Consider the following 17,527-nt stretch of genomic DNA (forward strand, 5'->3'; position numbering starts at 1 on the left):
CAGGGTAGCCGTCTGGCAGGTCTTTGTGTAGCACCGGTGATAACTCCACACACACATGCAGACACACAGTTTTTTTTTTTTTTTTTCTCTTGCCCTAGGTATCTGTCTCCTTCGTACAAAGGCATCCAAGGGGACATATTTGTCACCTACCCAGATGTTTTTTCCAAGGTTCTTTATTCCAGGCAGTCAATCATATGAGCAGAAATGCTCCTTAATGTGAAATCCCTTTGGTGTAATGTCTGTGTGTGTGTGGGGGGGCGTAAGTGTTCCATCATGTGTATGGGCATCCATGCGTGTGGAAGGTCATTCAAGGTGATATGAAACCACTGTCAACCTAAGACACAGGAAGGTAATACTAATAACCGTTATAATATTTTTGCACACACTGCACTCACACTGCAATTGCTGTTCTAATAACATCTGTCACTTTGACACAAATTGATTTGAAGACACCACCCTCCTTCCTAACACCCCATGGGTCATTTGTTCATGTAGGAAATTTTGACCTATAATTATACTGAAGGAGTATTTGACTTCCAAGCTTGACAAAGCAACTTTATTAGAAATGTCAACATTTTATTTATTAAGAAAGGAGTTCCACTGGGAAAATATTGTATGTTAAGCCTTATCGTTGTCTTTTCTAAAAAAAATAAATAAATAATAGTATTTGGTGTCCAAATTCTAAAACTAAATAAAAAGCATGCTAAAATTATGGTTGATTATGGACAAAAATATTCATTTACTGTTTTAGAAAAATAATAAAAAGGTACATTCCAGCTATAGTCTCAACTGTTATTTAGCCTAAAGCTGTTTATCTTTCTATATGTCAGCCAAGAACAGTGGTGTCTCAACTTTTTGCCTCATGGGCTGGATTCATCACGTCAAGTAACAAGGGCCTGGTTCACCTTCTTTTTGTTAAAATCTAAAAGTTCAAGTTGCTGACAAGCTTTTTGCTAGCCTGACTATTGCCTTCCTATGCAATTCCTTTAAATTCTCATCTCCATCTGTGATTTCTTTCATTGAGCTTGATTTCTCTGATAGAATTTCAACTGGGCCAATCAGCAAACAGAGAAATTTTCTGTGCTCTTGTAGTATTGAAGACTGCTTGTAGTTTGGCAACAGCAGTGGAGGAGGTAAATTAAGGTATTCAGTCTGTGTTGGCCATGCTTCCAAAAATTTTATTAAACATCAACAGCCATCTGGTTTGGCTTGGCATTTCTCTCTTGACAGTGGGGGACGATTGTTTACAGTGAAAGCTTCATAGCGTAGAACTGGATAAACATTTAGCAATTTGGTAAAAATGTAAAACTTAAACAGAATCCATACCTCTAGTAAACAATAGTTTTTTTCAATACTAAACTCAGTGTCTAACAAGGGGCTTCAAGTTTGTTTCCCCCAGAGATATTTCTACCAGTGGCACCTAGGCATGGTAAATACAGCATCACTGATGCCATAAAGTTTTTCTACTTGTCCAAAAAACATTTGTGGCAGCCTGGTTGACCCCAGGGTATTATTTATTAAAAGCTTTGCAAACCATTGAAATACAGTTCAATTCAATTTATTTATGTAACTAATTCACAACAAATGTCGCCTGAAGGCACTTCAAAAATAAAATAAATTCAATTCAATCACACATACTTTCCAATTGATCATAGTTATCACAAAGTACAGTAAGCCTAGATCATTAGTCAAAGTAGATTACTTTAACACCTCATCTAAAAATTCTAAAACGATATTATTGTCTTATTCTCAAACTGAAAGGATAATCCCATTGCTCAAATTGAAGGCTACAACATTCCTTCCTCCTTTCTTGTAAATTGGAAAATGTTTCATTATTATTAGTACTTTTTGAAATATTTACGTTCAAAATCGCATGAAAACTTTATGCATTATTGCTTTGAATAATCCAAGAAAAAAAAAACAAGAGCAAGAAAAGTCATTACATAAATCTGATCTAAAATGTCTAGTTAGAAAAGTGCAGAAGTAAAAATGAGTTGCGAAAAGCCAAGATTAAAAGGGGTTTTGAAGATTTTTCTGAGAAGCTTCACTTTGTCTAAGTACCCATTCATCTGGAGCTTTGTTGCCCCTTCAAACTTGCTGTGATGAAGAGGTGCTGCCTGCCCAATGAACTGTCTTGTCTGATAATTATTTTGACATTACCTGCTGTGAGCTAGAAGGGAATTATCCTCCACAGCGTCTGCTTGCAATGCATTCTCCATAATCAGTCTTGCCATGCATGGAAACATTTGTGGATGCCCAGAGTTTGAGTACAATATGTGAGTATTTTCACTGGAAAAGTTAAAACTACTCCTGCTGATTTTACTTTCAGTTGTCATAATAGTGTAAAGTAATAAATCTGACTAAATTCAAACTGACATTGAGGTATTAGTTTCTGCTGCTTTACATGCTAAATTGACATGATCACATCTTAAGCAGTAAATATGGAATTAGGATTTTTTTTTTTTACCTGTTGCAGTTTTCATTAATGTATACCATTTGCCATGCATTAATGTACACACATATATTCATGTTTGTCATACAGTAGCCTTAAATTTTACTATGTTTTTTATTGGGATTTTATGTGACAATTTAATACGCAGTTAAATAATGTAAAGAGGAAAGTGTTAAATTCATATCCATCCATCCGTTCAGTTATCTTCTGCTAAATCCAGGGTCGAGTTCCTGAGGACGCTTCCTAAGCAGAGGTGCCATTGTTTACCCGCATGGTACACAATCATAATGTTACATGGAGAAACTACACAGACCCACGGCTTGAATAGATATGTGGGGAATGAATTCCCTGAAAAGTCACAAGCCATGTAAATGCCTGTTTTCACTATTAGCATGACTTGACTCATATCTACAAAGTTAACCTGCTGATTTTACTTTCAGGGGGAAGTTATAGGGAATTGTCACTATAAATTGTTATGTTCTACTGGCCCTTTTTTCAGTATCTACTTTGCTGAAGTTCTAAGCGTGCTGCCAAAAAACGCTAAGTCGAACGTTCACTAATTGGCTGAAGGTGGAGTCAGTTGTGTCACTAAAACCACTCCCCCACAAGAATCAGTTCCGCTTTTTTGATTTTTTTTTTAAATTACTACTGAGTGTAAATGGCATTTTAAGAAACATGTTAACACTGAAAGCCTTGTGGCCCATTGACGAAGTGCAGATATTTTTGTTCTTGCTGCGTTGTATTGTGCTTTTGTCTCTCTCAGATCATTTTTGTTTTGTATTTTTGTCATTCTTTGTTTGACAAAATATAAATAAAGGTGGTAATGTAGTTGAAAAAGTTATTTATTTTATATCAAGAATTTAATTAGTTTGGTGGTTTAGTTTCCTAACTGCTTTCTACACCAGGTGCATCTGGAGATGGATAAAGCTGCAGTGACTGCTTGAAGGAAAGATTACAACGGGGGAGGCTCCAGTGGGACTGCCTAGCAGTACCCTAAGCCATCCTTTCATCTCCAAGAGCTACCTCAGCAACAGCTTCAGCTTCCACCACAACTCCTGGTGTGCATGAGTGCTCCTGTCCACGGTTTGCACAGCAGGTAATAATGCTTCACTTTGACATATCTGTTTTGAACATTTAAGCGCTCTGTTAAATTTAAACTTCGGATGAATCTTTATAGTAAAAAACCTGAACCCTGAACCAACCGGTTTCATCAGGAGTTCGAGAAAAACAAGGCAATAAAACATGTTGAAGTGTTTACTCATCCTCCGTCAAAGAGGGTAGGAGATGAATGATGCCTATCTATTGCAATGGTTTCACTATTGTGTGATTTAAGGCTTGGAGGGACATAGATTGCTACGCTGCTTGTGTACATGAAGGAACAGAGCCTCTTCTGTAAGATTCCTTTACAATTTAATTAGTTAATCTATTGATGTGGAGACTGATAAGTTCACAAATTTGCTGAGTTAATTCAGTTCCTTTTAGCCTAAATTAGCACAATTTCATTTAGTGGAGAGTAATTAGGCTTATTACTGCTCAATAACAACAGCTGATTGTAATTTAGTTAGATTGAAATTCAATCGAAGGGTAACTGAATGTTTTCAGCAGTAGGGAGAAGTGGAGTTCTTCAGTCAGAACACAACATTAAGCTACTTTATTTCAATAATGTTGTGAGGTTGTGGTTTTCTGTGGACTGATTTTGAGAATATCCTGAAGTCTGTAAAAATGAAAAAAGAAAAAAAAATACCCATCTGTCTTAATATTCTCCATGCTCAGCATAGACAGAGTAATGACTGCAATGCATCATCTGGATAATTCATTTCAATGGAAGCATGAAGTGAATGTGAAGGACTTAGGTTTGACTTGTACTCTCATCTTGTTCCCAGATATATTTAGGCAAAGTTGAGAATTCAACTACATTTAAATGCACTGTAAAAAGTGTTCTCATTGAGACGTTCACATTTGTTTGCAGGAATGCAATGTCATAGTGTAAAAAAAAATTATATATAATTTATATATATATATATATATATATATATATATATATATATATATATATATATATATATATATATATATATATATATATATATAAAACAAGATTTTGTTATAATATATAACAAAATCTGTAATAAAATTTATGTGTGTGTGTTAAAAATGTCTTCAGTGACACAACAAAGACCTAGCAATTATAAAATTCTGAAGCATTTCCTAAAAGTAAATGAAACAACAACAAAGTTGTACTTCACCTACTGTATGTCCAACTACATATTCATGTTCTTTCTTAGATATACTGAAGATATAACATTGCCAATTTTATAACATGACACTTTTACATAGATCTTGTCTGATAAAATGTACTTTTTGTATTAACCTAGATTATCTTTGTCCGATTAAAAAAATAGTTTGATGCTCTGAAACATTTATGAAGGCAAATAGCAAAAACAGTAAAACTGGATTTTACACTAGATTTTTCACCAGTACTGTATGCTGCTTGTACATAATAATACCTAGAATATGATTAGAAATTTCAGACAAGAGATCTAGGTCTGACCTTCATTTCAGCATCCTGGTGCTGTCTAATAAGTCATTATTAAGTCATGTTTCTAAAATGGTTATTGATTATTTTTTTTTTCCCTACAGAGACAGCCAGTTGCCAAGAGCCATATGAAAATACAAGCTATGAGTGAAGTTTCAATAAGGACCCCCCTTTAGACAATTGCCATTCTCAACTGAAGAGGAGTCACTTTGATCATCATGTACGTTTCTATTTGTGATCACACAAAACAGCCCCACAGGTATTTGCTTCATATTTTGTTCTCACTGGTGGCAGGATAATTGGCTGTTTAAATTAATTCGAATGGACATATTTATGTGGCTGGGGAAAAAAAAAAAGTTAATGCGTTTATATCTTTAAAGCTTTTTCAGAAGATTATGATTCAGCAGAAACTGCATATTAAATTGCTTGACCTCATTTGGTGCAAGGACTACTCCTGTTTAATATTGTAAGATTTTACTGCACTGAAAATTCAAATGCAGTTTAGGAAAACACCTGTCTATAAGCATGTGTATTTGAACTCATTAATGATGGAGTGTCAGAGTTTCTTAAAATGTATGTCATAACACATTCAGGTCCATCATTGGATCTAAATGAAACAGAATTGGAAAGAGGACAGAATCTTGTGCGTGCACGCCCACACACACACACACACACACACCGAGAGAGCACGGTACGTCTGTGATAGCTTCTATTATCTGGGTCTCCCTCCTGGCTGCACATCAAACATGGATGAGCTCCAACCATAAAGGGCTGCATTTTCCTTTGATTTAAACAAGGAATAAAAATCGGAAAGGTGAAAAGTCCAAACCATGCATATTTTATCGGCTCACTGACACCAAAGGCAAGAAAGAACAAATTTTAACATACGAACGCAACCCGAAATAGACCATGGCGGAACCGAACGGAACGAAGATGCCGCACCAAATTCCCTTATCTTGTTAGTCAAAGACTTTTTAATCTCCATATATGTTGATAAAAATTAGTCTGTAATTATGAATAGAAAAATAATACTTGGAAAAATTGAGCAGTATATTTTTTATGTTCTTGGTATATACTTGTTTTTATCAAACAAAAACCTAAAAATCAACATTTTACTGCAACTAATCCTTCGTATGTTGGATGTTTCTGCCCACCAAAATGATGGAGTGAACAGATACTGCCTTAAAGTCAATAAGTTAGGCCCGTGGGCCCTGTTTATCTTATTTCTTGATAAAAGACAGCAGTGATTATATCTGGATTCTGGCAAAGCGAGGCTTTGTCTCAGTGTCTCCATAGTCCGCTCTTATCGCGGCAAAGGCTGGGGGCTGTGTAGCAGCTGTGTGTGTTCCTAGTGGTATCATTTTTGCCCAATTTATTGGCACTGGGATCTTGCGCAAAGAACAGTTAGTATTGCCAAGTAAGTTGAAATTCCTCATCTTTTGAGTGGCTGAATTTATGGTTAAGAACATAAAGTATTGACCGACTCCATGTTTGAATTTGTGAAAGTTCATTTTTGGCCCTTGCCTAATATCAGCTGTGGCAGCATTAGCTCTAAATTCTTTTTGTAGTTTGTCACAAGTCATGGAAAAACATCAAAGTTGTGGAGGAATGTCAAAAGGCATGATGGCGGCTGCATCATGCCATGGGAATGCTTTTCTTCATCCAGGCATGGAAGTAGTGAGGGAAACATAGATATCTTAGGTAAGTGCAATTATGCATATGCTACATCGATATCTTTTTTTGTGGTTTTGCATTGAGGGTCCAAGAATGGTTTCTTTTTCCAATGGCTTTTAAGATGTGTAGAGTGTACAGTTAATTTTTGTTGTGTTAATAGGTTCTTCCTACCAGGTTTTGGATCAATGCAGCTTCTCCACACATAGCATGTCTATCATTTTTGACATACACATTTTGCCTTGCACTGGATGTTATTTAGGAGTGTCAGAGGGAAGGGTGATAAATGCATACCATCATTGTTTTATCTTTTTCTTTCCCTTTGCAATTAAGGTCCACTTTGAGTTGATCTGACATCAAATCCTATTAAAAGTTCTTCAAGTTTGGGGTCGTATTGTGACACCATGTGAAAAAGCTCTAGGGGTATGTTTTTGCAAGTACACAAATTATCATAACCCATATCCTTAAAACATTAGCCCTTCTAAACCAAAATCCAGAATTAGTTTGTTGACACACCTCACCTTGAATATTATTAAATTATCTTTAGTCTTGTCTACTTTAGCTCCCATCATCACTACATAAAAACTCCTGTTTTCTCTAAATCGATCTTTTCCCCTAACCTCAAACAGCTTCTTTTTATAAATGACTTCATATGTAAACCCAACCCATTCCCACTTTCAGTTCCTCCCCCTAATGCTTCCTTCCTGTCCCCTCTTGTTCCCACTCCCCTTTTTCTCCATCAGCCATCCGGTCTGAATAATGCAGTGGCTGTCTAGTGGCACAACCATTGTCCCTACTTCACTGTTAATGTTGTGTCCTTGTCACAGTTATTGGGTCACTATCATCCATCAGAGCTAATCATTGTCAAACAGACGTGGAAAAACAAAACATATCCCAGAGAACAAAGGAACTTGCATGGAGAGAACAAAGGCGACCAGGGACCAAAGAGCCATGATGTGGTTTATGACAGTCCTGTTAAATCAAATGAAGAACTTTAAACAGGCAAACACAAAAGGAACCTCATTTCATTACTGAAACAGACACTGCATTCATAAAGTAAAATGCAAGTTGTAATATGGTTATGATCTCTGGTTTTTGACCACTTAACCAGAAACAAGGAATCCAAACTCTATTTAAAGCAAAATAATAATACATACATTTTGGCAAATTACTGCCTCAAAGTATATCTGTAATTTGATCCCTATTTTTCCAAAGGTGTTACAAGAATTTGCATAGAATTGAAGTCAGTTTTTGTACAGTGATAAGGTGCACAGTAACTCAAACTACACTGAACTTAATACTCACCTGAAACAACTTCAAGCTAAATGGAAACATCACAGATGCTGAAGAAAACTCCGCTAGTCTTTAGCAAACTGTGAGCCCAAACACCATACAACTGGCAACATGTCAATGATGACAGTTGGGGGATTCTCCATTGCTGAGAATGGACTTTTCCCAACACCTGCATATTTCCTTCAGGTTCAGCTGTTGCATTAGGTCGTCTAAATATCCAAACGACTCTAACTCCAATTAGTTTCAGAAATCGCTATTTTTTTAATAATTTATTTTTTCTTTGTGCTAAGTAAAATAAAAAAATAAAATAAGCATCTCTATTTATTGTCTTGCTTGATTTGGAAAGTACCAAAATGTGCCAAACTACAACTTATGTGTACTATAAATTATTTCAATTATCAAATTTGTGATTGTATTCAAATTAACATTTAGTTATTGGGCTTTTACGTAGTACTTAACTCCATGTAATCTGATTTTACGCTTTCAGTTTTACCTTATTAAATAGCTTACTCTGATAAAGATCTGTTAGTTCTCCTATTTGTCTCTTAAACCTCCAAATTGGCACTATCAAGTAAAAGGGTTCAGAAGAATTCTTGACTTGTACTGGAGCTAAAGAGTCAAGGCTACTGTGGATTAGTTTAAAGAAGCCCATTGAGACATGAAAGCTAGTTGATAGCTGATGTGGGAGTATCAGACACGTCCTCTTAGAGACCCAGGGCTTTGGAGTGTTGGCCTTGTGTTTGTGTTATCCAACACGCAACATGAGTGAGTGTCTGAGTGCTTCAAATTAATCAATAGAGATAAGAGCTGACTTTTTTTTTTGTTGCCTATTCAATTATACTCCATTAAACAAACATGATCGCGCCATGATCTCAGTTAGACTGTTATCCGTCAGAGATACGCACATACTTATGCAGAGAAAGAGCACAGAGCTACTTTTATTTTAAAAGAGAAATAAAAAAAACACTGAAGGTCAACTAAGAAGAGCAAACACAAATAGATTAGTAAAAGGAGTGGAGATCTTTAATTGACCCTTTTTAACAATGTGTGAGTAGCAGGTACAATGAAGGGCAGAAAGCATTTGGAGCCAATTAAGGAAGATGGACTTATGAGATTTTTTTTTTGATTTTTTTCTTAAGCCCCTGCAAATAATCAGTTGTATTGTTATCGTTTTGGAAAAAGAAAGCTTGATAGCCACTGACCTCAATACCTTCAACAGTTTGTCAGTTTCAGCCCCAGAAAGCATGATCAGCTCTTTGTTACACTGCAATAAACATGTCTTTCTGCCTGGCAGTATATATACTGCCAGAAAAATACCATGATTGTCTGAAATAAAAATGTTTGTCATTTTTAAAACTTTATCTCTCCTAATAATGGTGATTTTCTGCATTTAGCTAATGTAGAAACAAACATCTAGATATAAGCTATAACGTCACACCAATAAAAGAAAAGACAGTGCTTTGAGTTTATCTTCACACCTAAAGCTTAATGTTAAAGAATTGTAACAAAGAGAGCATCTTAAGGTCACCAAGTCTCTTTAACATCCACTTATTTTTAGAGTGTTAAACTTATCCAGGATGGATAATAATAGTGGAGAAATAGTGTAATATTGATAGTAGTATAGTTCCTATAGGAACTGTTAAAAAATTATGGAATCATTATTACTTTCCTATCTTAAACAGATATATGTGATAAGTATGAGTCTGCCAACTATAGTCTCCTTTGTGTTATTACCTGCCACATTATGCCGTGTTCACTCATATACAAAAACACACACAGACAAACTCATGGAGTGAAAACAATATCAGTCACACTGTTTGGTGCTGGTGAGAAGCCATTTGGAGACTGCAGCTTGGAAAGAGCAGAGTTGCTGCTGTCAGCGTCTGACAGACAGCTGTGAGAAATGTGTGAGTGTGTCTGCTGGTGTCTGATTAGTGCCTCTTGTCCCTCTCTCTCTTTCTCCAGCTTCCTCTCTGGCATGATTATATAATGGCAGTTCTGGGATCTGTTTATAAATGTGTGTGCGCGTGCATGCACAGCATGTGCATGTAGGAAGCAAGTTTGTGTATTGTCTGCCTCGACGCGTCTGACCCAGAAATGCCCAACAGTCTCTCATGGCTTCATTAGGACACATCCAAGAGTTCAGAATCCATAACCTTCAAATTATCACCCTGCTGCCTTCTACTTACTGTCTTTTTCCAGGTTTTCAACTTTCTATCTTTAGCTACTTGACAATTTGACTTGGTTTCTCTGTGAAAAAAAGTCTTACCTACATTTATTTACACATTTTGATTAAGTATATTGTGAAAACAAAATTTTTGAGATGATTTAATTATAGATATGTCACACTTTACAATTACTCAAAAAAGATGTTCAATGAGCCCTAAAATAAGTGTATTTTTTTCACAATCACACACTGAGATTAAGAAAAATATTCATGAGAAGTAATTAATTTTCAATCACTTCTCCTCTAATAATTTCATTAAAATAAATGTAATAGAAGCCTTTTATATAATCTATACTCTACTGTTTCAAGTTTAACCAAGTGTTTACATTTTATTAGATGTAAATGACTTCCTGTTTCTCTTGTCTAAAACATGAAAACAGAAGCATCAGGTGAATATATATATATATATATATATATATATATATATATATATATATATATATATATATATATATATATAGGCTGCACAGTGGCGCAGTTGGTAGAGCTGTTGCCTTGCAGCAAGAAGGTCCTGGGTTCGATTCCCGGACCGGGGTCTTTCTGCATGGAGTTTGCATGTTCTCCCTGTGCATGCGTGGGTTCTCTCCGGGTGCTCCGGCTTCCTCCTACAGTCCAAAATTTCTCTAAAATTCTCCCTAGGTGTGAGTGTGTGTGTGCATTGTTGTTTGTCTTGTATGTCTCTGTGTTGCCCTGCGACAGACTGGCGACCAGGGTACCCCGCCTCTCGCCCGGGACGCAGCTGGAGATGGGCACCAGCAACCCTCCCGACCCCATTAGGGACGAAGGGTGTTCAGAAAATGGATGGATGGATTTATATATATATATATATATATATATATATATATATATATATATATATATATATATATATATATATATATATATATATATATGTATGTCTGGCTTCATTGTGGAGTTTGTGATTCCACAGTTTGTTTACTAACCTCAGGTCAGTAAGTGATGCAATTCTGATCCAGTTTGTTGCAACTGGATACCAATGGACGTCAAGATTGAAACATTTCACCTTCAAGACTCTTCATCCAAATTTCAGCTAGAGTCTTGACAAATGCTCCTAAATTAATCAACGGGCAGATAAAATGTGTTAACTTGTTTTATTATTATTATTGACTCTGTGGCATCCATGCAACATTTTGATTCACATCAATGTTCTTGATGTCTTCTATCTTATTCCGGAACTCTCTTTTCATTCTGTTATTTCAGCTGACAGTGAGCAGGACTTTTAGTCGGGGAACTGTACACTCAGTTCCCCGACCAAGCTGGAGTCTCCAAATGGCTTCTCACCACAAAGCAGTCAAGCACACCTTGACTGCTTTGTGACTTTGTGAAAGGAACGACTGTTATCAGTTAAAGGTCTTGCACTGAGGTCCACTGCAGTATTTTACTACTTCTCACCCTTCTGCCCTCCTCCTCTGTTTTTCTCCATTTTTTCATCCCTTGCCGCGTCCCGTCTCATCACCTCTCGTTCTCTTCCTCTCTTCCCTCTTCTCTGCCCCTCTCTCATCTTTCTACCCCCTGCTGCATCCTCTCTCCATCACTTCCTCTCTTACCCTCCTCCCCACATGTCTGTCTGTTTGAAACTGGAGCAACGTCTTAATCGAGGCTCCGAGACGTGACGGGAATTCCTAAGCAGCTCCGGCTCTGCAGTACAGACACACACACACGTGCACGCCCACACACACACAACCAGAATCCAACACGTTTTGCTTTGCAGCCAATTAACAGCGCGATCCAGCACCAAAGGAATAACTGCATGTTGATGAGCTGGAGCCCCCATGCGCGTGTGTTTGGGTGTGTGCGTGTGTATTTATGTTGAGCTGGTGGCCATCAAAAACACTTACACAGATAGAAGGATATCTCTTTTATGTGTTCAAGGAAAAGAGGGAGATTATGGCGCATTAAAAACCTTCTCCACATGGGACAACCTAAGACAGGAACAAGGAAGTGCCTGAAATCCTCTTTGTGCATATGTGTTTGATGCTGTCCTGGCATTTTCTAGATGGTGTGTGTGTGTGTGTGTGTGTGCGTGTGCGCGTGCATGTGCGTGTGTGCGTGTGTGTGTGTGTGTGTATACAAGCTGCATTAGGAGAACAATGCAGATGATTTACTTGGAGCTGAGCCCTACCGTCTCCTCCTCATCCTCCTCCTCATCCGTCCTCTATTTTTGTTACCTTTCATTCTTCTGCTCCTCCTCCCTCCTAACTTCTACCCAGCCTCTACTTCATGGAGTTCATCCAAAGGTGAACGCCTGGCACAGAAAAAGTATCTTTTCCCCCCTTCCAAAATCTCGTATATTCTCTTTATGTGTCAAAAATATTGACATCAGCCTTGACACAATATCCCAGAGCAGCAAAGCACAGTGCTTGCCAGGTTTCATCATCCCTCCGTATGTTCTTCAGAGATAGAATATGTTGAAACGAAGACTGTGGGTTTTTAAAGCTCGCTGATTTCTTTGCCCCACTTCTCTGCACAATCCCCCACATCTGTTCTGGTTACATTAATGTGGGTAGGTAAGAGGTTTTACACTGTTAATACCAAGTGAAGAGTGTAATCATTAAAAAAATAAAAATAAAATAGGTCATTTAAGTATTAATTGAGAAATATCAAAACTGATGTATCCCTGTTATCCTTTTAGCACCAGTCAGCTTTTTTTTTTATTAGGTCTTTTTAATAATAACCAATCTTCCCATGTATGCAACATTGCAAAAGGGAAGCAAATAATGTATGCCCAAGATTTAGACTCGCAATAACTACTGGAAATTAGTCGAGAATGAAGGGTTGGTGAATGTCTCCAATGCTTGGAAAATGCTGCACTTCCCTAAAAGACCTAGGATTAGAAAGGTTTGGGAGGAAACGGCTGCCATCTAGTGGAAATTTGTGTTAACTACAATGTTGAAACATCTGAATATCATCTAAATACAAAATAGTTAAATGCCTTGGTTGAAGTTACACAATCATAGAAATATAGAAATTATTTAGAACCCTCAAGGCAAGTCTCAGGTTTTATGATCTCTTAAATCTCTCACATATACATTTCATCACACAATTTTTAGTAACTTGTTTTAGAATTATGGTAATTTTTTTGTTTATTATCATTAACTTTAAGAGTCTTACTAATACATGTGAAGAATACTTCCATATTTGAAGATATATTTCTGATTTTCTTTTAATTTAATATTACATTTTGTTTACAATGAATACATAATTAATATATTTCATATGTAATTCGACATCTTACACATGACATTTAATCTTTTGCATTACATTTGATCTTTTTGTCTTGTATTTCAAATTCTTCTAAAATATTTGAGTTTCACATTATAACAGAAAAAAAATGTAGTAAAGACAAATGACTCAATATGTATACTTGTACACTTTACACCTTGTAGTGTCAGCAATCAAGAACAGTACAATATATATCAATTGGCACATCGACATGTGAGTCCATGTTTTGAGGTTTTTTCTATGATCTGTTCTGAGTCTCTGCTCTGCTGTCTTCTGCCTGTGAACACACACTCTGCTGTGGTTCCTCCTCTGAGCTCCTCTTGATAGTCAGCTCTCTCTCCGTCCCCTCAATACAAGGAACTTTGGCTGCCTGGATGTGGAGCTTTCCATCTGGAGAAAGGTGGCAGCTGACGTCTTCATGGTTCACCCCTTCAGGCAGATCAAACTCCTGTCTGAACTCCTGCAGTTTGTAAGAGTAGGAGCCTTTCCCGTCCTCTTGTTTCTTCTCTGTCTTTCCGCTGACTCTCAGCTTCCTGCCCACCTGCCGGACTGACAGATCTTCTGGAGAAAAGCCCTGAGTGTCCAGGGTTAGGCCAAAGTGCTCTCCCTCTTTGTCCAGCTGGTAGGAGACTGGCTGCAGAGCCACGCTGCTCCTGAAAGGCTCTGTGTCCTCAAGGATCTGCCGTTGAAGTTTGTCCATCAGCTGCAGGCTGCTGCGTAGCTCCTGTAGGTCTCTCTGCATGACATGCTGCTGGTAGAACAGAGGTCTGACCTCTGGCCACAGACTGCGTACAGGCCAGGAGAAGTCCATGAATGGACTGAGAGCAGACGGGAATCCATGAGAGCACAGCATCTTTCTTCTGTTTAGTCTTGAGTCTTCTTGTTGTTCAGGCGTTTCTTCACTCCTGTGTTTCTTGTGTAGCTTTCTGTCAGTCAGTGGGGCTGTCCCAGCTTTATATTCTAGCAGGAGGCGCTCCAGAGGCTTCCGGAAGATTGTGGTAATGACTACATATCTCCAGTGGGTGGAGCTGTTTCACATGATCTTTATTTTTGCTTTTTATTTTGCAGTAGTTATGTTATTGTTCACAGTTAATTGCTATTGTTACTTTTTCAACCACTACCATTTAATGACAAAAAACAAAAAAAAACTGGCAATTTTCTCAGTTATAAACATGCTAACATTTATATTTGATGGTGAGTTCTAGTGATAAATCTTAGTTACAGATTTTTGTTTCATTTCTTGAGTCACTGATTCAGTAATAGAAAACATGTTCAGTATATTGCCTAAAGAAAGCATAAACATAATTTAATATGTTTATAATTATTGAAAGCATTTATGTAAGCTCATTTTTACAGGCATTTTAAAAATCTATTTTATTTCCTACCAAGAGAGAGTTCATTGTTTTCTGGAACTTTCTGTTTCTCATCAACAATTTCCACTGACAGGAGCTATTTTAAATTATCATCGGGACATTTTTTGCAAAAACACAATTTATAGCCAAATAAAGATGCATTTTTCCTCACCTAAAACTTCAGAGCAGTTTATATTCTAAATTAGTTTTGCTTTCAGACACTTAATGAAACTCTTCTTATCCCATCAGGATAACATGAAAATGTTTTATTGTATAATTTACTTAACATAAATGTCACTATTTATTGAAATGTTGGATCATAAGTTCACTGAATATTTTTGTTTTTAAATCAAAGTAAGCTAAAATCATGGGCAAAGGAAACTTCTAAGTCAGTTATGAGAAATAAAAGAAAGATCACCACATCATGTTTCTATCTACAAATTGTAAAAATGATTGTTAAAACAGCAGTCAATCATTTGTTTTGAAGTATGACTTATTTGCATTCTGTCCAGTTTGTAATAATTGCATCATTTGATTAGTATTTTTCATCATATGTTATATATATTTGGCTCAAAATGTCGTTAAATGTTTACATGTTAGGATTCCCTTTAAATCACAATGCAAATATATTCTGGGCTTTTCTTTAGCTCATTTATTCAGCACACTTCCTGTATGTGGTGCTCTTCTCTCCATAGAATATACCACTGATAATATTGTCCAATCTGCTCTGTTTACAAATAGACAAGAAAGGAAAATGGAGTCAGCATTTTCTATCCACATAAACAAAGAAATGCGTAAGTGCTACTAAACACAGTTTCCCAAAATGATTTGACAATAAACACAGCTGTTAGCACACTTTATTCAGAGGTTTTAGATGAAGCCATAATACTAAGCAAACATCCTGAAATGTTCTTGACGAGTTTGAGTTCAAAACCTCGATGGACAGATGTCTTAAAAAAATTTATTTCAAGAAATTGGCCCAGAACTCAAGTTTACTTTAGTAAATAGGAATTTATAAAAAGTACTTCCTTATTTACTCTTAATAATTTGAAATTTTTACATTCAAAGTGTAGTATCCACCCCAATTTTACTACTACATAAGAGTGGATGTGTAACCGTGTGTGTGTCCCTGCATGTCTTGCTGCAAAATAATGATAGTCATTACTGGTGAGCACAGATAATCTCTTAATGGTGGCAATGTAAACCATGCCCAACTGGAGAAAAAAACAGACAGAGCAGGAGACATGTTCTTACTAAAACAGAATACCAAAGATAAAGGAATTTTGCATTTATATCATATTGAGATGTAAAACATTAATTTTCATTTTTCAGCAAATTCCATGAATTAAATTTTTCTTTAAGACACAGTCAACTTGTTGACATTTACTTTTACTAGATTCAAGATTAAATTAATTAACTATTTTGTTTACATCCTTGAAGTTTTAGTATATTTTCAATAAAAACACATCTTATAAAGATCAAAATAGTAGACGATAGATGAAAAAAAAAAAAAAAACATTAACCACTTCTTGAAAAGATATTTCAATAAACTCTTTTACTGTACAAAAAAGCAGAAAACACTTAAACAATAAAATGACAAGAAAAAATTGGCACATCGACATGTGAGTCCATGTTTTCAGGTTTTTTCTATGATCTGTTCTGTGTTTCTGCTCTGCTGTCTTCTGCCTGTGAACACACACTCTGCTGTGGTTCTTCCTCTGAGCTCCTCTTGATAGTCAGCTCTCTCTCCATCCCCTCAATACAAGGAACTTTGGCTGCCTGGATGTGGAGCTTTCCATCTGGAGAAAGGTGGCAGCTGACGTCTTCATGGTTCACCCCTTCAGGCAGATCAAACTCCTGTCTGAACTCCTGCAGGCTGTAAGAGTAGGAGCCTTTCCCGTCCTCTTGTTTCTTCTCTGTCTTTCCGCTGACTCTCAGCTTCCTGCCCACCTGCCGGACTGACAGATCTTCTGGAGAAAAGCCCTGGGTGTCCAGGGTTAGGCCAAAGTGCTCTCCCTCTTTGTCCAGCTGGTAGGACACTGGCTGCAGAGCCACGCTGCTCCTGAAAGGCTCTGTGTCCTCAAGGATCTGCCGTTGAAGTTTGTCCATCAGCTGCAGGCTGCTGCGTAGCTCCTGCAGGTCTCTCTGCATGACATGCTGCTGGTAGAACAGAGGTCTGACCTCTGGCCACAGACTGCGTACAGGCCAGGAGAAGTCCATGAATGGACTGAGAGCAGACGGGAATCCATGAGAGCACAGCATCTTTCTTCTGTTTAGTCTTGAGTCTTCTTGTTGTTCAGGCGTTTCTTCACTCCTGTGTTTCTTGTGTAGCTTTCTGTCAGTCAGTGGGGCTGTCCCAGCTTTATATTCTAGCAGGAGGCGCTCCAGAGGCTTCCGGAAGATTCTGGTAATTACTACAGAATTCCACTCGGTGGCGCTAATTCACCTAATTTATCATGTGTTTCTCCTGCGGCTACTTTCAACGATCCTTTTCTAAATCTTGTTTAGTAAGTTGTCAGTTAATGACAAAAAACAATATTTTATTTGTATGCCTTATAAAACATTTTATGTTTTTTTTGTCTGTTTTTTTTTAAATATTGGTTTGAGGTTAATTCATACAACAACAAAAAGTACTGCATGCTTGCATGAGATTCAACATGAAACCTATAAAAAGTTATGAAGATATTGAACTATATATTTGAACTACTTAATTGATGTTGGGTTTAATGTTAAAGAAAAGCCAAGATACAAAT

General features: G+C 37.0%; 2 protein-coding genes across 2 annotated transcripts; both read right to left on the reverse strand.

The window, feature by feature from the left end:
• Window positions 1-13,483: 13,483 nt before the first annotated feature.
• LOC122819565 (heat shock protein 30-like) lies at window positions 13,484-14,360 on the reverse strand. Its single transcript, XM_044096371.1, has one exon. The coding sequence runs from the start codon at window positions 14,273-14,275 to the stop codon at window positions 13,661-13,663; it is 615 nt and encodes a 204-aa protein (XP_043952306.1). The 5' UTR covers window positions 14,276-14,360; the 3' UTR covers window positions 13,484-13,660.
• A 1,257-nt stretch (window positions 14,361-15,617) lies between these two features.
• LOC122819566 (heat shock protein 30-like) lies at window positions 15,618-17,127 on the reverse strand. The gene has a single exon (XM_044096372.1). The coding sequence runs from the start codon at window positions 17,034-17,036 to the stop codon at window positions 16,422-16,424; it is 615 nt and encodes a 204-aa protein (XP_043952307.1). The 5' UTR covers window positions 17,037-17,127; the 3' UTR covers window positions 15,618-16,421.
• Between the last annotated feature and the right edge of the window lie 400 nt (window positions 17,128-17,527).

The sequence above is a fragment of the Gambusia affinis genome, linkage group LG17 (genome assembly GCF_019740435.1).
Source record: "Gambusia affinis linkage group LG17, SWU_Gaff_1.0, whole genome shotgun sequence".
Taxonomy (NCBI): domain Eukaryota; kingdom Metazoa; phylum Chordata; class Actinopteri; order Cyprinodontiformes; family Poeciliidae; genus Gambusia; species Gambusia affinis.